This window comes from Suncus etruscus, chromosome 16 (genome assembly GCF_024139225.1).
Source record: "Suncus etruscus isolate mSunEtr1 chromosome 16, mSunEtr1.pri.cur, whole genome shotgun sequence".
NCBI lineage: Eukaryota > Metazoa > Chordata > Mammalia > Eulipotyphla > Soricidae > Suncus > Suncus etruscus.
This window is the reverse complement of record NC_064863.1, coordinates 35,636,465-35,662,125: the sequence shown is the minus strand read 5'-3', so window position 1 is coordinate 35,662,125 and position 25,661 is coordinate 35,636,465. Positions and strand designations below refer to the sequence as shown.

General features: G+C 39.8%; 1 protein-coding gene across 6 annotated transcripts in view; it reads right to left on the bottom strand.

The window, feature by feature from the left end:
- The window catches only part of LIMCH1 (LIM and calponin homology domains 1), a 384,023-nt gene that overhangs the window by 72,113 nt on the left and 286,249 nt on the right, over positions 1-25,661 (bottom strand). For all 6 annotated transcript variants that reach the window (XM_049790107.1, XM_049790108.1, XM_049790111.1 and 3 more), the window contains exons 7-8: positions 20,865-21,060; positions 14,414-14,666 (exon numbers count right to left, since the gene is read on the bottom strand). In XM_049790107.1, the coding sequence (XP_049646064.1) occupies positions 14,414-14,666; positions 20,865-21,060 (449 nt within the window). The remainder of the gene's footprint in view (positions 1-14,413; positions 14,667-20,864; positions 21,061-25,661) is intronic.

The following is a 25,661-nucleotide window of genomic DNA, read 5'->3' as shown; positions in this document are numbered from 1 at the left end:
CAGGGAAACCCAGGAGACCATGAACACACCTCGCCTTCTCGGACACTTTCAGCCTCTCCCAAGTCTCCATGTCAGCTTGCGTGATGGTGGATGCAGTGACAAAGCATCGAGCCTCACGGGAAGGGGGTAGGCAGGCTTGAAGTCTGCGCCGAGCCAGGTCATCCTTGCAAAGATCTGGCATTTTCTGGAGACCCTCTGCAGCACTCCTTTGTTGAGCCCGTGGAACACAGTTCACCATGGACTTGACCTCTTTTGTTTGGCCCTGGTTTCTGTCAATTTGATCCAGGTCCCCACAGCATTGAAAAAACCAGGTTGTAGGAAGGGCAGTAGACAAACAGAATGTCAAACAGAAATGCAGAAGGGTGAGATGATGGAAACAGAGAAGAAATATGTCCCTTTCACCCCCAAATGTGGACTCAACTAGTGCTTTTGGTTCCTTTCATCTTGGCTACACTCTGTCATTGTGCAAGATAGAATTTTTTTCCACCAGAGGAGTCCCTGGCTTCATTTAGAAAGCAAATCGGGGCTCTTGCTAAGACTGTTAAGAATGGTAATGAGATTTCTGCGTGACAGTCAGATGTCCAATTCCCACACTCATCAAGTCACTGTAATGAATGTTTTCTGACGGAGTCTCTTAGTTCTCCTGGAAAGTCTTTTCTAACACCAGGAAATGTTAGTAATGAGCTCTGCATGATCCAACCTTAGAATTAGTTTGGTGATAGCAGGAACATTGTTCACCTATTAAACCTCAACTACAAGCACTGCCAGAAACAGGTTTAACTCAAATTTCAGTGAAAAGTCTCCATGTTCAAATTCCTCTCTGCTTCCTCACAGCCTTCAATCAACTCTGCTGATGGAAACTTGAACAACAGAGCATGCTTGGTCAATTCAACTCAGCTTTATATTATTTGTTTCTTGTGTGGTACAACTGTCCTATATCTATGAATATTAAAATTGATTTTCAACTATTCTCCAAAATAGAAACATTTGGAGACTCAGGTGGACCATAACATGATCTGATTTTATTGTTTCTAATAAAAAAATTATGATAAAGATATCATGATTTATTTTTTAATGTTTTTCTCAAGATTTATTATAGTACTAATTTTAATAATTATCTTAAAACCAAAATATACCATCTATATAAATAAAAATTGCATAATATAAGAAGCCAATTGATAACAAAATATGCTTCTTTTTCAGCAAGGCTCTCCCCAGAGTGCTTGGTAGCTCAAGAACTTGTCCTGGTACTATTTGGCCTAATTGTGTGGGTCTGATGGTTCTCCAACCTCAGGATCTGATGCTGTATAAGCCTGGCAGTGAATGGGGGCATCAAGGCTATATCAGGTGAAACTCGGGGGTACATACAGTGCTCAGGATCAAGCCTGGGAGGCTAGCACTTGCAAGACATTCTCTAATTCTTTGAGCTATTTCCCTAATGCAGCTTCTTGAAATACAAAAACCTCAAGAATATACATTAAGTAGGTTTATTTTTTAAAAATATATCATCAAGCCAAATAAGTTACAAAGAGATTATATAAAGGCTGCTATCTAGTTGACTTGGGTATTTATTATGTGCTTCCTCTGTAAATAGGAAGGTTACAGAATTTTCAATTTACTTTTAGTTTGAGGAAGGGTATCAAGGAATGACTTAACTAAGAATCTATAGGAAACTGTCTCTTGTTCCATCAGCTCTTTGATGCTCTCTCTCAAGTTCATAGCTGTCCTAGACCCAGAACTCTGTTCCTCAGACACAGAGCCAGGTGACAGAAGACAAAGGCAGTTGAAAATATTAGGAATGAAATTGCATGAAGAAAAAAAGAAAAAAGGAACTGTAAAAACTCCTCTTCCTTTAAGAGGTGGAGCTAATCAGTAATGCCTAATGATAGTCTTCTGTCCAGAAATCTGTGTTTCATTGTGACAATGAACTAATTCCAAAAGGCCTTAAAGAATGGTCCATTACAAGACATGCCAAGAGGTATCTAAGAGTTCAAGAATATCCTAAAACTCTAATAGGATTCTATAAAAATGCCATGTCTGATTTTTCTGTTCTCTAATCCCTGTTATACATCCAGGAATCATTCTTGTGTGTTGACATTGTACTTGCTAGAAAACAAAACAAACCAAAAATATTTTCAATACTTCATTGATTTCAATCACTTTGCCAATTATAACCATTTTAGTTGAGTGAAATACACACAAGCTATTTAGAAAACTAGATAAGAGTCAACACTTGGAGCCGGAGAGATAGCCTAGAGGTAAGGTGCTTGCATGCAGAAGGTCGGTAGTTTAAATTCCGGCATCCTGTATGGTCCCCCGAGCCTGCCAGGAGCAATTTCTGAGCAGAGAACCAGGAGTAATCCCTGAGTGCTGCCGGGTGTGACCCAAAAGACAAACAAACAAACAAAAAAAGAGTCTCTCAACACTCTTAGGATATGGGCAATTAGGGGTTACAGAAGTAGGCCATTAAATTGGTGCACATACTTTGCTTTCAGAGCTCCTGGTCTTTGGTCCCCAATACCAGCAGGGCCAGTCTCTAAGCTCAGAATTAGGAATAGCTTTAGAGCACCAATAGGATTTGTCCCCAAGATAAATAAAGATGAAAATTAGATAATGAAGATTGGAATTCTAGCTTTTACAGGGAAAACAAACCCCCCAAATTATTAACTCGGTACAATGAAATTTAGCAAATGGACACATTGTGAAATCATCTACAAATCACTGAGGATAAAAATCAGTTTCCAAATCTTATTTCACTACTTTTTTTCCCTCTCTCACATCAAGTGGGTGAAAGAAGAGTTGGGAGGAAAAAATCATTTAAAATCCATTTTCATGATAGAATCAATAGAAATAAATTAAATGCCTAAGGTTTTTTGTTTTTTTTTTTTTAATGAGAACCATCCATCATCAAAAATCTATTTAACATTGGGGCTGGAGAAATAGCACAGTGGGAGGATATTTGATTTGCAGGCAGCATATCCAGGACAGGCAGTGGTTTGAATCCCAGCATTCCACATGCCAGCCAGGACTGATTTCTGGACGCAGAGGCAGGAGTAACCCCTGAACTCTGCCAGATGTGACCCAAAAGCAAGCAAACAAACCAGAAAACACAAAATAAATCTATTTAATATTGTTGGTGGGGGGTATGGAAAAGTCCCTCCTCTCTATACTACATCTCAAAGAAGCTAATAAACAAACAAAAAATACCTAAGTAATAGCTTCACTTCCTATGAGAAACTAGAATAGTGCTGAAAGGCAGCTATTCTCCAATAGGCATCGACACGTGTATATTTGTGCCAAGAGTCTAATCAATGCCAATAGCACCCAAATGTAGGAATGTTCGTAACTATAGTCCATCTGCACTGTGCTATTCTATTAATTTCTCAAATTCTGCCAAATATAGGGTATATAGGATATAATCATTTTCTTTTCTACTCTACATTTATTACACTTAAAAAAACACTGGGTATCTGGAATTACATGTCAAAATCACCAGCATTACCAACCACATATAATTGTGGTAAGAAAGAGAGAAACAGGAGTTTTTTTTTATACAAATCACATTTGCTTGGCTGTATTTTCTATTCCTACAAACACAAACACACCTTTTATACTCTAGACTTTTCTCTCCCGTGTTTCCCATTGGCAGGTGTCTGGCACCACCTGATTTCTCTGCCTCTTGTTTTGGATAGGGGCCATAGAGGAGTTGGCTCAGTGGCACTATTGGCTTGGTCTGGTTCATTCTTGTTCTTCTTGCAGCAAAGTCATCTTTTTCAAGATCAGGTAGTCGACATGCAATTTCATCTTCTGACTCTGAATCTTTGCCATGTTGGTAGGTCAGAAAAGAATTTTCCTTGCGTAGGATAATATCCCGCATGGCTTCCTTCTCATTACTTAAATGCTTTTGACTGATAAAGCAAAATTCAGTGGCATCCATCAAGTACTGAGTCTAAAGCATTTCTTTAATCCCCATCTCCAGACCTACCGCACCGTTAGTGAAAGAACTCTTCAGTAGAGTTAGTTGGCATGACATCTTTATTTTAGTCCAGAATTGCCAGCCTAGTTAGGGTGGGTTTTAAAAGCTTGAATTTAATCAGCTACTAGTCATACTAAGAATTCATTTCAGGGGCCAGAAGGATAGTACAGCAAGTAAGGCACTTGCTTTGCATGTGGCCAACCTAGGTTTAATACCCGGTATCCCTTATGGTCCCCCAGAGCACCACCAGGAGTGATCCCTAAGTGCAGAGCCAGGATAAACTCCTGAGCACCACTGAACATGGCCCAAAATAAAAAAATAAAAAGATTTCTTCTGAGGCACCATTAGTAAGATAGGCAGGATCCTAAATGGCTCTTCAATATAGAATTTTGAAAACTCATAAAATTGGGAAAAGATAGCAACAGTATGTTATTTTTTTTCCTTTACGACGTTAGCAATGCATACATTAGACACAATTAGCTTTTGACAGGTGCAAAACTTTGAGCTCACAATAAAACTGGGGAAGTGTATGAAAGTGACAACACCCTTAGAATGCAACTAATTTGCAAAGTGTAAGGGAGAGCTTTAGGTAGGGTTGAGCTAATTTAAAATACCTGGAACTATTTCTTATCACTCACAAGAAGACCCAAGACACAATAAGCTTATTGTGCCTGTGGAGAGATCATACAGGAGGAGGATTCTTGCCTTACATCCCAAAGACTCTAGTTCAAGTCTACAGCATTACAAATGGCCCTCAAGCAATTCCATGGATCATTTCTGAGCATAGAGCCAAGAATAGTTGCCTGACAACTGTTGGATATATTCCCAAATCCCAAAGAAAAACAAAATAGTTGTCATTCCTAGAAAAAGAGCTCAAAAGGCCTATGTGAAGCAAAAATAAATCAGAAGGAAAAAAACAAATATCAAATCATTTCTTGTGGAAAAATATAAGGATACAAAATTGAAGAAGAGACAAAATAAAATTAAAATGTTAATCAGTAATACTAACTTTACCTGGCAGCAAGAGACAAGGAAGAAGGAACTACATAAGAAATGGTGGGGCCCGGAGAGATAGCACAGTGGTGTTTGCCTTGCAAGCAGCTGATCCAGGACCTAAGGTGGTTGGTTCGAATCCCAGTGTCCCATATGGTCCCCCATGCCTGCCAGAAGCTATTTCTGAGCAGACAGCCAGGAGTAACCTCTGAGCATCGCCGGGTGTGGCCCCCCAAAAAAAACAACAACAACAAAAAAAGGAAATGGTGGTGGGCTTTATGTACAAAACATAATTAGCCTTCTCCCCATCTTTTACGTTGTGCACTTGATCCATTCTGGCTACACCCACACCTTTCTGTCTTCTTAGCAACCATGCCTGGCAAATACCTACTACTGATGGATGACTGGCCATAAAGAGAGTGGGGAAAAACAGCCTTTGAAGTAACATGTGCAAAGCGGAATTATTTTAAAAGCTTACTGTTGATGATGATAAGGAAGGTGGCCAAAATTTACTGATTGTACACTTGTATCAGGATTACTTCTAGTGTTAATTCTTTTTATTCCAACACTAACTTTCAGAGTTATCAGCATTCTCCTATTACAGAGTGGAAACATAGATTACGATATTCACCCAAAGTCCAGGCACTCTAGGATCCAGAAACTCTGTCTTAACATTAGAGTGTGCATTAAACAAACAACCAGCCTGGGATGCAGTTTTGAAAGTAGAGTCCTACCAAAACAAGAAAAATAAAATAAGACACTCTCATGATCATGGAAGCAGGGGATGATGGAAGCAGAAGGTTTTTTGCTTCTTAAATAGAAGGAACTTGTGAGCTGTGTTCTAGGCAGGGCTGGGGTTTGCACTGCTGGCTACAGACACATTGGTGAGTCAGGACTGATCTAGGCCAAATGCTAACTAATCACACCACACATTGCTTTCGCAGCACTTCCCAGTTTACAGAGCCCTTTCAATGTCATCTCATCCAGACAATGAGGCAGTTTGGGAGCAAATCCCTAGGTTGACACTCAGAAGTTCAAGAGCAGCTCTCGCTCTCCTTTCTCTTTATCTCTTACCTAGACTACATATCCTACACTCAGTTTCTCCTAACTCAGACAAATGTTTTGGAATAAACTGTAGACCTTTATACATATGATCATGCCAATTTTTCATGCCATGTGACCAGGCATCAAGAGAGCCCAGGCAGGCTTAAAAAAAAAAAATCACACAATCCTGTCCCTTGTCAGAAGTTTTCTTTGTTTTTTTTTTTGGGGGGGGGAGGGGGGTCACACCTGGCAGCGCTCAGGGGTTACTCCTGGCTCTATGCTCAGAAATCGCTCCTGGCAGACTTGGGGGACTATATGGGATGCCGGGATTCGAATCACTGACCTTCTACATGCAAGGCAAATGCCTTACCTCCATGCTATCTCTCCGACCCCCAGAAGGTTTCTTTTAAAAGATATCCAGCTCAGTTCAAATGATTCAATTTAGGTATGTGAACATAAAACAAGAAAAGGAGAGAAGTGGGGATATCTTAAGACTTCCTAAAAACACTCCATACTCATTAAAATATTTTGGTGGGCCTATGCAAACAACAATTGCCACTCTAACACCATTTTTACTGTGCTCCTTTGACTCTAATCCTTTAAAAAAAACCCACTTAAAATTTGAGGTTAACTTAAGCTAATATGCATATACAAGGAAATGTAAAAAATTCTATGCCTCTAATGTTTAAGGAGTTATGTAAGTTTTATGGGTTTAGATTGCCTTGTGTGCCGTTAAGAAATATTATAATGTGCTACAATCTGGGGACTTGAGGGACAAAGTAATTGTACATGGATTCTATTTTGTTTGTCTTAATGTTCTTTGGCTGAAAGTTCAAAGTTAAGATATCAGCAAGGGGACTTCTTCTGAGAATTATGTTATGGGTGATTGTCCTTCCATTGTAACTTTACCTTGTCCTCTTTCTTTGCATCTTTGTTCTCATAATTAAAAATAAAAAATTTTTAAAAAATTTAAAAAAAAATCACATGGCTGATTTTCCACTAACCATTTGAATCAGACCAAATTAGAGCAATTTCAGAGAAAAGAGAATGACCTGGCACCACCAAGTACTCCACACTCACCCATGTCCCAGCAGGATATCTACATCCAGAGGCATAAAGGTTGGTGTGATATATTCTTCTACCATGATGTTTCTATCCACTTTTCATCTTGTCTTTTCTTTGTAAGCTGTTCAGTAAGGATTGTGGTGGAACTATCCCTCAGTTTGATGCCTATGATTGAACTATGTCATGGAAATTGCTGGTCTTGTTCCTATTGCCTCCAGATGCACCAATAACGCTTCGTGGCATTGATCCTTGTTTGCATAGACACATTAAAATGGGAAAACACTATACATACAGATTAGTTATTATCTAATAAATCTCATTACAATGTACCTTACACCCTGAATATTGATATAATGACCTGGCATAGGCCTCAGTTGAATGGGCATTCTCCATTCACGCTGGAACCAGGCAAGCTATCTACGAAACATCCAAGGTCTTTTATAGCAACAGTTGGAAGCAGTCCTCTACCAGGAAAGACACTACCAAGGGTGTGACATCGACCTCCTAATAAGACACTTCCGTTTACACTGAGAAGACGTGACAACAACAATGACCTGCGAGAAGACATGACAACAACGATGACCTGCTCTACAGGACATGGTTCTCTCTATTGCCCCTTAAGTGTGAGGTGAAACGAGAGGATGCTCTGCACCATCCTGACTGCAATATGGGATATGCAGACTCCAGGATCTTTAATACAGAAGAATGATACCAACAACAGAGACTATGTGAGGAATGGAGGTGTATTGCCACTACAGACTATGACTTGAATTGGACAAACTAGTTTGCCTGGAGCCTAGAGTCAGTCCTGTGCCAGGAAACTTCAGGGGTAGGGTCTCCATGTATTTAGACCATAATTTGTCTTTCCATGTCCCTTATGTTTTGGTGGGCCTATGCAAACAAATGCCACTTTAATATCGTTTTTTACTATGTTCTCTTGACTCCAATCCTTAAGAAAAACAACCCATTAAAACTTTTGAGGTTAACTTAAACTAGTAAGCATGTGCATGGAACTAGATAAATGTACTTTGCCCTCAATGTTTAAAGAGTTACATAAGTCTAATATCTTTAGATTATATGGTGTGCTGCTAAGAAACAATATGTACTACAACTGGGGATTTGAGGGACAAAGTAATTGTATTGTACATGGGTTCAGTTTTGTTTTTCTTAATGTTCTTTGGCTGAAAGTTCAAGGCTGGGATATCATCGATGGAACTACTGAGAATCCTGTTTATGGGTGATTGGGCTTCCACTGTAACTTTACCCTGTCCTCTTTCTTTGCATCTTTATTGTCATAATTAAAATAATAAAAAAAATAATTAATAAAAAAAAAAAAAAAAAAAAAAAGGTTGGTGTGAGGGATGTGTCTGTGGGCAGGAGGTAGGGCAAGGAATCCTCAGGGATCTGCCCCACCAGAGGGAGTTGACACAAGCATCCGGGAAGGAGGATGTCTGGCCCTTCGCTACATCTGCTCTTCCTCTAAAGATTTCTAAAATATCTATTGTTCCTCAGAGGGTTTTTCCCCCTCTGTAATTAATTACTATGTGGTTGCGAAGAGCCACAGACTAGCAGAACAGAGTGAGTGGTGAGACATATGAAAACAATTAGCAAAGAAGTACAATCACGTGAAAGCTATAATTCAGTATTGTGTGTGTGTGTGTTTAAGTTTACTTCTCCAATGGGAAACACCAAGTCAAAGAATGCAAAGCCCCATGGTATTTTAATTCAGGGAAAGAGAATCTTGGTTCTTATTTTATCCTCATAATAGCTGAAATCTTAGCTTGTTTGGCAGAGGCTTCGATCTTTTGAGGTGCGGCCAGGGGTTAATTAAGTTAACTTCATCATAAAAAGAAGACAAAGTCCTTTTATATACATTTTTACTTCAGTGAAAAGAATAAATATTAATGTCCATGCATTTATTAGGGACTCCTGTGTTCTGTCCCTTGATGCTCACAGTCCTCCTAAAATATGGGTTGATAGGAAGCTTGGGACTCTTTGGCGACTAAATGCACGTAAAAAATGGAGCAACCTACATATTTACTCCTTTATTTATCGTGTTAAAAATAAAACAAGATGTCTGGGACTATGTAGAGAGGAACAGTAACAAAACACAATCTACAGAAGTCAGGTCTGTCCTCCCTCTGCTGTCTCCTCCAAGCCTCTCCACTCCTGTGACAAATCTAGATTTTCCCTGCAAAGAAATGGGTATCAGGAAGTATCCTGGGCCCCCTTTTTTGCCAGTAAAAGTGTGGTCAGTAGAATTAATCTAGGTGTCCAAGATTGGAAATCAAGGGGAACTCCTACTTTAAGAAGATATCCCAGTAAAGATTTCACTCTCATTTTCTAGAGAGCAAGAATTATTTTCTTCTTCATGATAAGGTTTTTATTCCAGCAAAATTACTTGCTGTCACATTAAAAGCAGGACCCAGCATGTGGATAAATTTAGATGAATCTCTGTTGTGTGCTACAAAAACTTAAGTGACAGAGACACGGGCATGTTTGACTCGTGACGTTCATTAAGGCTTAGGAAAAAAAAAAGAGCAGCTGCAAAATCTGACAAATGAATTCTGGGCATTTGGAGCAGCTGTTGCTATCAGGGACCATCTCTGGTCAAACACAAAATTGTTCTGAAGTCATTTCAAAATGCTTAGACAGAAGATTTAAGATTTCATGACATTAACTCACCTGCAATTTTCTATTTAATGGAGTTAATTTGAATGAAATGTGTGAAAAGCAAACCAGATAACAGAAACATGAACAGGAGAAAAATTACTACATAAACATAATAGTCATCAACTAGAATGATATTGTAAATGAAGTATGTTTTTAAATTTGTACACAGAATGTGAGTTGTCCTAAATATTTCAGTGTTTAATTACAAATGAAACACCTATTACTAAAGGGGCATGATGAACTCATGGAATTCCCAGTCTTTGCCCCATCTCCTATTTCTCTATATCACAATGATTTCTGGATGTACTGAGGTAGCTTAATACTGTTTCTGGCTTGGCTCTCTTTGGTCATTTGAATTCTCTAAGAATAATAAGGAGGTTCCTCTAAGAAACTAAAAACAAAACTCAAATATGATGCAGAAATCCCACTCCTAGGGGAAATTTTAAAGAAATGAAATTAGAATCCAGGAGAGATATGCACACTACTGTACCATTCACAGTAGCTAGGATATAGTGAATGAATGAATACATATGGTGGGAGGTAGAATATGATTAGACATTTAAAAATAAGGAGCTGCTAGCAATGATGGACATTTGCTCAGGGCAATAAGCTCATGCCAGAGGGGAATGACATATGGTTCTGCTTACTGAGTGTACCAAAAAAGTCAAACACAAAATCAAAGAATGGGGTGGTGGTAATATCCATGGATGGAGGAGAAGGCACAGCGGAACTGTTAATCAATGGGCAGGACATTTTAGCTCATCGAGATGAATAAATGCTAGATATCTGTCTAATGACATTGTCTCTGTGGTTATTATCACTATATTGTACAATTAGAAACTTGTTCAGAGATATAACTCATGGTATGTGTTCTTATTATTTTCAATTTAATGAGAAAATAGTTAAAGGGCCATTTATGTACCATGGTAGATGGTACATAGGATTCAGCCATTTATCCCAGAAAAAAATGTCTTGATGCTTTAATATCATGGATCACATCCAAAGCCACACACATTGCTCTACTGCTGAGTTATATCATTTGTTTGAAATTTTTTAATATTTTAATTAAGATTTTCAAGTCAAGTATATTGGCAACTTTTAAAAAAAATTATAGTGGAGGGGCTGGAGTGGTGGTTCAAGTGGTAGGGCATTTGCCTTGCATGCAGCTAACCTAGAATGAACCGCAGTTCAATTCCCTGGCGTCCCATATGGTCTCCCAAGCCAGGAGCGATTTCTGAGCACATAGTCAGGAGTAACCCCTGAGCATCACTAGGTATGGCTCAAAAACAACAACAACAAAAATGATAGTGGAGTTGGTAAAATAAAGATGGTTTAGATAAAAATAAAGATCACATTTTAAATAAATTTCAAGATGGCATGCAATAAAAACAAAAGTTGAAACTGGAAAGATATTACAGTGTGAGACATATATCCGACTGGGTTTGATCCCCAGAATCCCATATGGTTTCCTGAACCCTGCCAGGAGTGATTCCTGAACACAGAACCAGGAATAAGTCCTGAGCACATTTCCAGTATGGCTCCAAACCAAAACCAAATGAAAGTCAAAGAAATTTGTGTAAAGATAATACAATTAATATATTTTTTTAAGATTTTATTCTTTTTTGGTAAACCCTTTTGGTAAACCTTGTTTTCTTTTTACCATTAAGCATAGGCTTGATAACAGAAGTAGCAAAAAAAAAATCTTGAAAAATGGAACAAAATAAGGGGTGTATTGATTTTTGTATTCTTCATATCTAGTTTGATTTCTGGGACCAGAAAACTCACAGCAATACTTGGAAAGTATGTGTCTAACCAGATCTCTGAACCAAAATTTAAAGAATATCTCCATTTATTTTATTTAGAAGAGCTGTGATAGTAATCTTCTGATTTCAGAAGTCCAAAAATATGAAACATAACACAGATTTTGTATTAGAATTTTCTAGGAGTACATATATGTTTAAGATTGACAACATATTTATCTGTGGGCTACTACCAACAGGAAGTAGTAGATTCTTGTTTATTGCTATGCATTTACTTTATTTTGGGCCACTTCTGACAGTGTTCTGGACTTATTCCTTGTACTGTGCTCGTCATCACTTCCAGCAGTGCTTGGAGAGAACAAGATAAGTACCCTCCTTACTATAGTATACTCCAGCCTCTTGTCCTAAACTCTTTAACCAATACAAAGCAACCCTAAGATTGAATAAGTCAATGCTGGAATATGTAGTTAATAACTAGACCACAGACAGAACCATGTATAGAGCTGTACAGAGAAATGAAAATGAAAAATGTACTGATACGGTGTGGAGAGGCAGATATTGTGACCATTGTCAGAACACATGATTCTGGCCACCAGGCCAACAGTAATAGAGATAGTGACTGATATATGTGAGCCTTAGCTTACTCTTCAAATTGGGGATGTCACCTCCCTTTTAGTGTTCTCAGGAATCTCAAATGACAAAGAAATTTTTGATGATTGAATTGTCATAAATTTGGTAAATTCCATGGTTTGTTAGCATCTTTATGATTTTTCCCCCACAGGTGCAAAACAAACCACCTTCTCCAAATCCAGCCTCAGTCTGTAGAATTTCAGTTTACTGTGACTTGGGTTGCCAAAAGTGTCCCTCGCCCCGTAATACGAAGCCATCAGGCCTGAATACTGGGGCCTTTGTTAGGACTCCCTTCTTTGTTTCTGAATCAATATACTTTAGAAAAATAATAAACCCAATCTCACTTACGACTCCCTTGGGACATGGGAAGTAAGTGGACTTTTGTAAACGAGCCACTTTTTTCCTACAGAGACGGTGTCTCATTTCAAAGGCACCGTTTCTGAGTGGCATGTAAAGAAAGGTATGAGCCATTTAGGAGAAGCGAAAATGAACAAGCCATAAACAATGGAAAGCAACATATTATTTCTAGGCAGAGCCTGACAAATGGCTGATCACACATCCGACACAAGGACACGATCTAATCAAGCTGTTAGCGGCTCACGCTGCACAGCTGTTTTAATATCCAAGTATCTATCTTGCAGAGACATGCCTTAAAGTTCAAACAATAAGCTTGTCCTTATTTGCTTGGGGTCAGAAATGGTGATGCAATGGGAAACGCAGGAAGTGGGAAAACAGGACGGAAACACCATCATGCCAAACCCATTCCACACTCTGGGCATGCACAACGCCAGCCAGGCCAACCCTTGGCCGGCAGAGCTAACCTGGCGAAGCGCTGTGCTGCTGGCATGATCTTGATTCCAGCTTGCTCTAGCCTTTTGCGCTTTCGGGTTTCAGCAGTATCGTTTTCTTCCGACTGGGAGGCAGTGGGTGCCAGGGGAGCCCCCTCTGCAGGAAACTGTTCCTGTTTCCTGTGGGTGAGCAATTCTAACCCACCCTTAGGAGGCTTCCCACCAGGATCCATTGTGTCAGCTGCATCCTCTTCATAAGAAGACCCCACTTCACTTCCCTCTTCCTCTATCGTTTCAGGATAGCTAGTGAGTTGGACAACAGGGTTTACCAAACTAGCAGTGTGGACTAGGGGAGGCAGCTAGAGCACAAACCATCTCCTGGTCATCCTATTACCTCCCCCTGGAAAATAACCCATAGCCTGCAAGATCATTCAGGAAGAAAATGAAACACAGTCCTATGTTACCATTGACATTGAAAGGCAAACTAATGACGTTTCAGTTAAGATAGGGAAATCTGATATTTGTGCAATAATGAAAAGTTAACAAAATATTTATCATAGCTAATGAAGATGGCTTAGAAACAGCCACGCATCCACCTGGAGTGATGAGAGTAGGCCGAGGTTCCTTTCACCAAATTATAAGATCTGTGAGGTAGTGTCTCTGTTGTATTGACCACTGGGACTCAGTGCCCAAGAGCCACCAGCACTTAGCATAGAGTAGAAGTTCAACAAATGAATGAATAAATACAAAGACATAATCGGGTCTGAAGGAAGGAGAAATGTGATTTAGCTCCATTTATGTGGGCTGATTCACCTGTGAATCATTTGAGAATTCACTTGAGAAGCATGTCCCAAGTCTCCCTTACAAGCTTGAGTTCATTCCCAGGTAAACTCGAAAGTGGATAAGTAAGTCCCTGCACAAGGGGAGGTGTCTCTCCACACCTAAACTAGCAGGAATGGGAGTCCCCAATGAAGCATAGCTCTGCCCTCCCTGTCCTGCTTGCTTGTAGACTTGGTTTCAGAAATCTGTCCCTTAACTTAGATCATGAATCAAGCTTTATGTAAATTTTTAAAAAGTCCTTAAGTGACTCATCTCTCTTTGTTATCACAGTGAGGCCAATGGGAAATGCATCTCCTTTCACTATTCATCTGTGCTCCACCTTTGCTTTCAAGCTGTACTTCCATTGATATTTTGCAAAGAACTGTCATGAAAACAGAAGTAGACATCACCTAGTAGAACCGTTTTATGAAGTGGATTTTTTTTGGTTTTTTTTTTTTTTTTTTTTTTTTTAGAGTTGGAGAGGAAAAAAGGATGGCGGGAATTCCCAAAAGTCAGTTAAAATACCTGCTTTTTAGACAAGCATTTGTGGACTCTCATATAGACTCTGGCAGGACCATCTCTATCCCACCCACCTTCACCCCCCTGTCACTGCGCAATTCTGCAGTAGTGACCCATATGCACCCCACTCAGCTCTCAGGACTCACCTGAAGGGCCTCTCCCCACCCAGGGGGGAGGTGGCAGTACTCCAGCTCTTGCGATACTCCTCTCGCTCTGCCTTCTTCTTCCTCAGAGGAGCAGGGACGTAGGCTGTCTGATTGCTCTTGTTCGGGAGGTACTGGTTAAAAGGCACAGCTGACTTTGGCTCACCATGGGACGTCCGCCTAGCAGACATATCATCCTTCTTCACATCTGGCAGCTTCCGGTGTGGCAAGTCGGATTCGGAATCGCTACCTCTCCCTGGGGAAAAAGGGAATGGGTGCTGAGAGAGGGTCCCAGGCCAGGATATAGAAACAGCTTTCCACAGCAAGCCCATAACACTCAGGAGGAGCTTAGGTCTGTGGGTCTGGGGATTCCTTCCACTTACTAAACACATCTTGAAAATGTTTACATGAATCTTCTTTGGGAAAAACTCAGAAAAAAAATCAGATTATAAAAAATAGAGGTAAGTCAACTGAGGATTATAATTAGTAACACATTCATCACTGAACTGGACCTTGATTTTGATTAGGCAGGTTACAAAAGAAACAAACTAAGCGATGGAGTTTTCATTGAGCATCTGTTTTGTCTTTTGTACCTTCTCACACCTAAGAATCACCAGAAAGTTTGTCTTTGTGATACCTTTAACCAGCCCAGAAACCAGCATTGGAGAATATTGGTCCTAATCAAGAATACGGGCATATAAAAAATAAGGGCTTAGAAAAATGGCTAACTTAGATTATACTACAGGTTTGTCTTCTAGGGATGGTTTGAGCCATATTTAACATATAATCCTCAATAGGGATGTCCTTCCTCAATGTAGAGATGATCTTCTGCTCACCCTGTGACCCAATGATTTAGTTTTTCCTCCTGGCCCCTGATTCTCTCTGCTTGTGATTGGAGAACAAGGGCTTTCTATGACATGTCTTAGATAATGAAAAGGGATTCCATGCTACCAACATCAGTCTTTTTTAGACAATAATAATTAGATTGCATACTGTTTCCTGATCACATACATACATACATGCATGGCAAGTTTCTACTGCTAAACTACAACCCCAGCCCACTACTATTGGTTGAAAACTCTTAGTCACTGAGTATTTTGTGAAAGGATTCAATTATGCTAATAGCAAATGTAAATTTACCAGTACTCCCTTAGGGAAAGAGCCTTAAACTAAATCAGGAGAGTAGCCTCCCAGAGCAGGTAGGACACAAGATTAAGTCAGATTCGAGTCATTTTAGCTTTGATGTAGCACTGTGACTTTATGTCTGTTTTTTGATTTTTCAGTTGTTTTTGGTTTGTGGTGGGGGACCCACAACCAGCAGTGCTCAGAGCTTATTTTTAGCTCTGAATTTAGGGATCTTTCCTGGGTGTTTTGGGGATCATATGGGGTGCCCAAGATCAAACCTGGATCAGCCTTGTGCAAGGTAAGTACCCTACCTATCTGTTTGATCCCAAGGGACTTTACATTTATTATGTCACCATCAAGCCCCAGTTTCCCTGCATATCAAAGAAAAATAATAATTCCATCAATTTCCTAGGTGGCTGAGAAGATACAATATAAGTAAAATGATTGGTTCAAAGTAAATGCTTACTGTTTACTCCTTTATATGTCCCAATGGTTCTGGATCTTTGGATAATAAACAGATAATGAGGCCTACTTTAACACTTGCCTGTCCTATCCTGTAAAGATAGGAACAAAGTGATTTTGCTCAGGAGAAGATTAAATGATTTAAAAACTTTTTAAAGACTATAAAAGTTAAAAGCTTTGTTCATGAGGCTAGAGTGGTGGTGCAAGCTGTAAGGCGTCTGCTTTGTGTATGCTAGCCTAGGATGAACTGTGGTTTGATCCCAGGTGTCCCATATGGTTCCCCAAGCCAGGAGTGATTTCTGAGCACATAGCCAGAAGCAACCCCTGAGTGTCACCGGATGTAGCCAAAAAAACAAAATAATAATAATAATAATAATAATAATAATAATAATAATAATAATAATAATAATAAAGCTTTGTTCATAAACAAGTTATTCTTGTTACAAATGACATATCCAACTTATAAATTATTTATGTCCTTGGCTTCCTTCTGAAGTTTTGACCACTTTATTGCTTGTTGGTTTATGCTTTTTTGTTTGTTTGTTTTTATTTTTGTTTTGGGCCACACCCAGCAGTGCTCAGGGGTTACTCCTAGCTCTGCACTCAGAAATCGCTCCTGGCAGGCTTGGAGGACCATATGAAATGCTGGGGATTGAATCTGGGCCCATCAAGGGTTTCCAGTGTACAAGGCAAATGCCCTATGACTGTGCTGTCACTCTGGCCTGGTTTGTGCTTTTTAAGTTAGATCCTTTCCTGCCCTTAGCAAGTTGTCTCAATATCCTAATAAAATGTTCAGTGATATAGTGGCTTGCTTTATAAACACTCTTTCATGCATCTCACACTTCCAGTGTAATTCCTATTTGATACAATCCCTACTTATTCTTTTAGTCTTGGGGCCACACCTGACAGTGCTCAGGGACTCCTGGTTCTCTGCTCAAGGATCACACCTCGTGGGACTCAGGGGACTATATGTGATGCTGAAGACTAAACCCAGTTCTCCAACATGCAAGGCAAATGACTTATTCAGTGTAATATCTCTCTGGATCGGACATGATCTATACTGCATAACAGTAGAAACTGGCTCAGTGAAGCTATACAGCCCCTTTCCATGGTGATTAGATAGCGCTGGGACTCCAATTTCTGTTCTCTAGATGTTCACCCCAGAGTTCCTTCCTCTTGTAAAATATTGTCTGCTTAAAGCATTGTAAGTGAGGGGAAGAACTGTAGTAGTTGAATGAATAAATGAACAAAAATGTTATTTCTATCAATTAATAACAAACTATAGAGTTTTCTTTATGGCCTCAATTCTAAAATGTTGTAATATTATCTACAATCTGCTGGGTATTTCATATACCCTAAACATGTTTCATAAGTAAGCAGACCCCATCTTTCTCCCTAGCCCAATCACTCCTGGGTTAATGTCTTCCACAGACATAACAAGAAAAATCAATCTGCAAATACCCCATAGCAAGTTGCCAGAAATGTAACTTTCTGGATTAGGAGATGATCTTATTTCAGCTCTGTGCTAGCTGTGTGACTCTGGAAATGTTAAGCTTGTATAATGACTCTGAGTACCCATGGCAAACAGATGAAAGTACCACTCTCACAAAAAGTAACTGAGTGGACTGAGAAGGGCTCTTCGGGCATAGCCTTGGGTAACTGCAGAAGCTCTTTTCAGCTATAGCTGGGGCTTCACAAATTTTCTTTATTTTGGTTTTTGGGTCACACCAGGTGATGCTGAGGGGTTACTCCTGGCTATACGCTCAGAAATCGCTCCTGGCTTGGGGGACCATAAGGTACACTGGGGATCGAACCAGGTTCATCCTGGGTCAGCCGTGTGCAAGGCAAATGCCTTACCACTGCACTATTTTTCTGGCCCCCAAATGTTTTTTATTTTACCTCATCCTGAAAACATGAAAACACATTAGAGTGACATCTCTATTTGTGTCCCCAAATAGGAAAATGCAACATAACACACAATGATGGTGACATTATTTCATGAAATTCAAATCCCCTTTCCCCAGCAGGGTTACATTTTTCTAGACACTTCCTTCTAGCTAGTTGGGGTCTTTATTTATTTTTACTTATATTTACAACAAATACCCTGACCCTTCACTGTATTTTTTGTTGTTTGAATTTTTTTTTTTTTTGGTTTTTGGTTTTTGGGTTAATACCCAGCAGTGCTCAGGGGTTATTCCTGGCTCTGCACTCAGAAATAGTTCCTGGCTGGCACAGGGGACCATATGGGATGCCAGGATTCAAACCACTGTCTGTCCTGGGTGGGCTTTGTGCAAGGCAAATGCTCTACTGCTGTGCTCTCTCTCAGGCCCAGACCCTTCACTTTTTAATGCTCTCTTTCTCATCTCTCTCTCTTTTTCTCTTTCTCTCTCTCTCTCTCTCTCTCTCTCTCTCTCTCTCTCTCTCTCTCTCTCTTCTTTCGTTCCGTGTTTCTTAATTCTTATCTCCAGTGCTAAGACAAAAAGATTTTTTTTAACAGATAGGAGTATCTCTCTAATATTCAAAACAAAAACTGTTCTCCACCCCCAAAAACTGTTCTTTAGTTTAAATGCACCTGCCTGTAAAGTCTTGGTTCTCTGAAGCCAAAGTAAGTGGTCTCATAAGGAGAATTGGTGAAGGTAAGGGAGGGTTCGGGCATCCATCCAAAAAGACAAATGGGCTGAAAATTTCCATATTATCTATCTCAGATAGCTTACCTGTCCAGCTTATAGAATCATGGTACTCCTTCAGTTATACCTCTTGCTCTACTGAATGGGCCAGTGGGAATCAATAATAATCAAATAAAAGTTGGATAATTTTATCATGGGACTCCGCAATTGATTGTTAATCAAAATAAATACATCTTCAAGACTTATTTTTCTAATAAAGTCTTCCAAATTTGAAGGTATTTATTAGGATAAGCAATCTGTTTTATTAAATCCCTTGAAAATATACCATAAACTCTAGTGCAATCCAATATCTATTTGAGATAAGTTATCTGCATTTTTGGTAGATAAAAATGTTTTTTTCTATAAAAACCTCATTAGGTTTTTATTAGTTTATAAGAAGGATTTAAGATGACTGGTGAAATATATGTGTAAAATGATCTCCCATGGATGGTGTTTTATGAAGCTCAATTTTATGTTTTTCTTTAAATAAAATAACATTTATATAAAAGACTTCAGTTTATTAACCTTAATTGCTAAAAACTAAATTGTGTCTTGGACTATATTACCAACAACAATACTAGTGATTATCATCTCATATCTCTTCAAGGCATGGTTGGTTACAAACTCAGAACCTAAAAACTGATGACAATGTAAGTAAAGGACCCAGATATGCAATAAACAGAACAAAGAAAACTAATACTTAAATACAAAACCATAAAACGGAAATAGTTTAGTTAAGATGTGATTTATGAAAGAAAAACCTGCCTTTTGGTGATGGAAAAGTTCAATTAGATTATGTACTTGAACTTGATACTGGAGCTCAGAATACTGGTGGGTGTTAGTGAAGATGTCATAATAATTCAGTCATGTTTTTCAAGCAGCACACAGTGCACCAGGAAATTCTTTAGGAGTCACAAAGTATGTGGCCCCAGGGCTAATCTATTTGGTTAGAAAGTTTAAGAAACAGAAACATCAGTTGTCCAGTTGGAAATACGCAAAGAGAAAGAGTGTGAATAAATGAAGCTTCATTGCCTAAGGTCTGAACTCAAACTTCTCAAATGGAGTCACACTATTCACTCACAGTGAATGTTATCGCTCAAAATGTGTTTCACTTCTCTAAGGTGACCATAAAGTACAGCTAAGGAGTAGTAGCTCACAATCCTATGGCAACACTAGGTGAGATATGCACCATCTATCTGTGCTGAGGTCTAGTGAGATGCTTCATGTTGAGTAATGAAGTCAGAACTTGGGTACAGGTCATACTCAGGTATTTTAGCTACATGTCATTTCACAACAGAAAGGACTCTTTCAACTGTAAAAGATCATTTTCATCTTAGAAAGTTGGTTTCTGTGTCTAGGAATATTAACCTCCATCAAGTGATACAGTAAAACAACAACAACAACTACCAGCCTCAGCACAAGCCCTTCCAAGCAGGGTTGGCTCTATCTTTCCTTTGTAAAAGTATGAAGGTGCAAGCTATGTGAAGTAAAATGCTTGTGGAGAATGCATAAGAGATCTCTTTCAGGCTGCATGCATATACTCTGTTATAAAGTAAAACCAAACCAAAACAAAAACAAATACAATCATCTCTAAGAGGTGGTATCTAATCCAAGGATTTAAAGTCAACCCAACCTCAAAACAAACACACAGACAGTCTGAGCTGTGACATGCTTGGGAACAGACACCTACATGCTCAAACTGAAGTTATCAGCAAGGACAGACCACATGATCCACACCAATGAGTTTTCACACTCTTAGAACCTCCCTAAGCAAGTGTTATGCATTTCCAGTTTGCTGGAAATCCACCAGTGGTCCCAAACATTTCCCTTTCTCCTTTCCACAGCAGATAAACCACCGGTACACTTTATGAGCTCACGGTCTGCACAGCCTCTGGCTCTTGGAGACCCAGGAGAAATGATGTCACCCAATATTCCAACAGAATATTTCCTTGAGTAAATATTCTAACACCCTGCTGGCAGAGCTAACCATCCTTCTAAGAGGTGTGTGTGTGTGTGTGTGTGTGTGTGTGTGTGTGTGTGTGTGTGTGTGTGTGTTATTTAAAAAAATAAAGTCTAGTTCTTTTTAGTCATTAACAGTGACCAGGATCTAGCAAGGTGAAAGGGGGAGCCTATCTCCCTGGCTACCTCTGCTTGTAACAAGGCAGTCCTTGTTCATACTCTTTAGGAAGTAGCAGACCTACCATCACTGCTTCCCCGGAGAACTACATCTGGTGAAGGTGTCTGGTGGGAGCGAGAACCAAATGAATCCAGGCTGTCGAAGGAATCATCTCTGCCGTGGCGCGGAGGGGACAGGGAGTCGCTGCGCTCTGAATCCCAGCAGTCAATGTAGCCACTGTCGCGAATGCTACGCTTTGGGCTCTCAATGTCATCTGTCTCCTGTACGAAAATAAATCCAAAGGATGGCAGATGTTAGGGGCAGTGCTTACTATATCCGGAAACTTTGTCTTCAGTGGTCTCTGAAAATGCTGTCCAGAGTCAGTGTGAGAAAGGCTCTGACAACCAGTTATTGAATGGATTATCAAAGACAAGCCAGCATTTCATTCAGAACCCTCCTCCCAGCCCTAACTTTTGCAATCAGAAAATCACATCTATAACCCTCCATCCCCACCCCCAAGTCATTTACACTGTACAGTTTTCAGATAAATGAAAGAACTAGTGACCCTAAAGTCTGATTCACAGAGAAGCAACGAGAAAAGGAAAACAAGAAGAGCAAACACGGTAACCTGGATGGGTCTTTCGGAATCCATAGCTGCATGTCTGTCGTGGGACGAGCCCCGGGTTTAGACTGCAGCTGCTTCTGTTGGCGCTATCTGGCAAACACATGCAGCATTGGTTTTCTACAGCAGAATCAATTTGGTAAAATCCTGGAGCTGCATGCTTTTAGCTCCTGCTACTTGGAAGGGAAATTCCTGCTCTGAAAGGGAGCTGTCTTTCTGAGGCAAAAAGTTAAAAAAAAAAAAAAAAAAAAGGCAATGAAAAATATGCAAAATGCTTTTCCTGATGCCTCAGAAGAATCCAGGCATGCTCTTGCTCTCAGCCAGCTCTTGGCGCTGGGGAAGCAGAAAGCACTTGTGGCTGACCCACATGTTTAGAGCAGTGAGAACAATGGCTGTCTTTGACAGCCTGTGATTATAAATTCTTTCCAGCGCAAGCAGCACATACTAAAACACTGAAACTCCAGCAGAAGAAAGGTCAGTCAAAGCCATCCTCACCCTTGTATTATAAGCAAAGCCTTGTTCCTGCTAGTGCCTCCGCATAATTACAATCGTTTAGGCTGACGAAAACAAAAATAACTCCAGTCACTCAAAGATAAACCTCAGTTTAATCTCCCCCAGACTATGGCTGAGAATCAGGGCTGTGGATGACATTGGCAGACGCATATGTTCTCATCTGTAGAGACTGAAATGTCTCACTGTGGATTTCCTGGGATGCTCAGAAAGGTCCCCTCAACGTGCCCAACAGAAAGAATAAATAAGTATTCCCTATGTTAAAGGTTTGGGCAACTGACTGGATTAATAAGGCTTGCTGGAGACAATGCCTTTGGTAGGAAGTATCTTTGCCTTCTGCATTGGGATCAATTTTATCCAAATCCACTTTCTCATTCTCAAGCAGGATGTATTTATGAGGGAAAGGGGCAGAATAGTGTGGTTATAATTTACATATTACACACCTGGTTTTGCATAAAAAGCAAGGAATGAAGAGCACAGAAAGGCAAAGTCCAGATCAGAGACTGGGAGCCTCTGTTTTGAGGATCTGATGGTTTCCCTACTTAAAGCAGAGGTGCCTTCAGTACTTCATAAGAACTGCCCATGGGACCCCTGGGAACAGATCCAAGAATTCCAGATATGGAGATTAAGGTAATTTACTTGTAGGTCAACCAAGACTTGAACAAAAGCCAGGTCTGACCAACTAGAAATAGAAGAACTCACAACTAAAATGTTTGGTTCTATATTGGACATAGGATTGAATTTAATTCAATGCATGTAATTATCTTGGAGTTTTTAAATTCCACTCTAGAATAAGTCATATGGCCAAAAAAATGGAGTCACTTCATTGAACACAAAGCATATATCTGTGGCTCTGCCTGATAGTTTTCTGGCACTGATTATTAAATCCTCACAAATTCTTTCCTCCCATCTCTATGATCTAGTAGTCAGCATTGTTCTTGAAGTACAGAAAAGTTAATAATCAAAGAGATTGGGGCCAGTGAGATAGCCCAATGGGCTGTGTGTAGATTTTATATAAACAAGACATTGGGCACTGCTAGGAGTGACACCGAGCACAGAGCAAGGAATAGCTCCCAAGCATAACCAAGTATAGCCCAAAATTAAGAGGAAAAAAAAAAGGAATCAGAAAGGTAAGTATTTTGATTAAGATCATAAAGCAGTCAGCACGCTAGAATTTTCTTTCTAGATCCCAAGCAATAGAAAGTGTGAGCCTGCTTTCATAAACTCTTAGATCACACCCAGTCTTTATTCAAAACAAAAACATGCCCCCAACTTCTTTGTTTTGTTTTGTTTAGTTTTGTTTTGTTTTAGGGCCACACCGGTGGTGCTCAGGGGTTACTCCTGGCTCTGTGCTCAGAAATTGCTCCTGGCAGGCTAAGAGGATCATATGAAATGCCAGGAATCAAACTCAGGTCCATTCTGGGTCAGCAGCATGCAAGGAAAAAGTCCTACTGCTGTGATATCTATCAAGCCCCCCATCAAATTCTTCTTTCCTTTTTACCTATCCCTTTAAGATGTAAAAGTTCACCTGGATCTCACTTGACCATCACCCTGCCAGTTGAATATGTGAAATTTTGTGAATTTGTGTCAGTTGAATCTGGTGAAATAAATAGGTTTCACTCTGGCTTGGAGGGCAGAGATTAGGAAGCAAGAAGCCAATTGGACTTCATGATTCTCTCCTGACTAGCTTGGTGACTTCTTCATGGCTACCTGTTTCAGACCTGTCCACCTGAGGTTGGCAATAATGCATGGGTGATTTCACAATAAGCTTCTAACTACTAAATACTCCTGTCTCTTTCACTCCATGGGTGATGCCAGCTGACACAGGGCCCCTATGCCATTTCTGATGAAATCATCACACTATACGTATTGCAAAAGAGAGGCAGTTTGGGTTGGTTAAGAGAATGGTCTTGGGAGCCATGGGTTTCATCCTGGCTCCACTCTTTGCCATCTTTGGGACCTTAGACAAGTGTTTAATCTCATGAGATCTCAGTTTTCTCTTCTGTCAAATGAAGTAATCACATCATTTCCCAGGATTGTTGAGAGGGTTAACCATGACAATCATTCAAGAAAAAATGCCTAATGTGTTAAGTGTTCAAAAGTGTATGCTAAGGTTATAATTAATAGCACATATTAGAATGTATGAATTAATCCTATAGAACTTATAAATGACATTAAGAAAACACAAATGCCCATATCCATATGCAATGCTCTCTTATTGCCTTCTCTGTTTATTCTAAAACAAAATACTTTGGGTCCTATTTTCAGTCAGGTCCTTAGAAATGATATGTAGAAATGATATCTAGAATGATATCTAGAAATGATAGTTTATAAGCTGCTGTGTGCAGAAGTACAAAATCCTTGGAAGCCTCTTTTAAAAGCCTAAATGGCTTCCTACACTCCTTCCCTCCAAATCATAGGAAAAGAGAAAGCAAGAAAAAGAAAGTCAACTAGATCCTTGGAGTATGAGCTGTTCTCACAGTTCTCTTCGGAAGGAAGGAAAACAGAAACAAGACTGTGTAGATGGCCAGGCAGAGAACTCCTGAAAGTGAAAGCATGAACCTGAACAGCCATGCCACCTGCAGTCACCCTGGTCAAGTGGATCCCTTTGAACTGTGGTGTGAAGATAAGAGGTTAGTCCTTCACCCACAAATCCATGATGATGGAGCTGGGAGAGCCTTTTCGCCTGGAAGTTCACCTTCAGCTAAGCCTTTGGGGGAGAACAGAAAAGATAAACCCACAACGAATAAGCAGAATCTAAATTCTCTCTCTCTTTCTCTCTCTCTCTCTCTCTCTCTCTCTCTCTCTCTCTCTCTCTCTCTCTCTGTGTGTGTGTGTGTGTGTGTGTGTGTGTGTGTGTGTCTTGTTTTAGGATCAATGCTCTTCATCTACAGGCCCTGGAGTCTTCTTCAGCCAGCACTTGAGAAAGGGGGAACAGAATCAATGGCTATTTGTTTTAGTAAATGAGTATTCATGAATGGGTTGAGAACTAGCAGCTTTCAGGACACTTCAGGGATTATTTCATTCATCTGTTCTCTTCTTAGACCCCTTTTGTCAGAGATAATGAGAACCAGCTAGGGTTGGTAGATGACTTATGGTATCGGAGAAAATCCAGATGCCTCTGTTTTACCACTCAACATTTTCTGCTGTTTCTGTGATTTATAAGGTGGCTAAGTCTTATTTGGGAGTGTTTTCAGGTTCTACTTTTCCATCATGATCACCCCTCTCCACCCAATCCCTCCTCTTCACTCTGGTTGAGACAGTGAAGTATCCTACTGATATTAGCAGTGGCTCCTTATGGTTAACCACTGTCCTAGGACATTAGATTCATCACAATCATGCAATTCTGAGTTCTCATTCTTCTCTTATGTTCTAGTAGATAAGCAGAAAAATAAATCAAGAGAAAATATAATGAATTCAAAGTTAGGTGTTAAGTATAATGGAAAAATCAAGTAGATAAGGACATATTAGAAGTTAACAGTGGTTGCTATTTTAGGGGAAAGTTCTTTATACCTCATATATTCCTCTCTTGATTACCTGTTCTGATAATGTTCCTTATCCTCCTGGACTAGTGCTTAAATCAATCACTGATGCTCACAGTCAGAGTAAAGGGATAGGTTACACACTGGTCTATAGAACATCCCTAGGAATTTACTAGCTAAAGTCAGTGGGGAGGAAACTTCTGGTCCCTTTTGGCTCATAACTAGAAGTAGGGACCCTGTGGAAGCTGGTCGCCTCTGTCCCCACGCT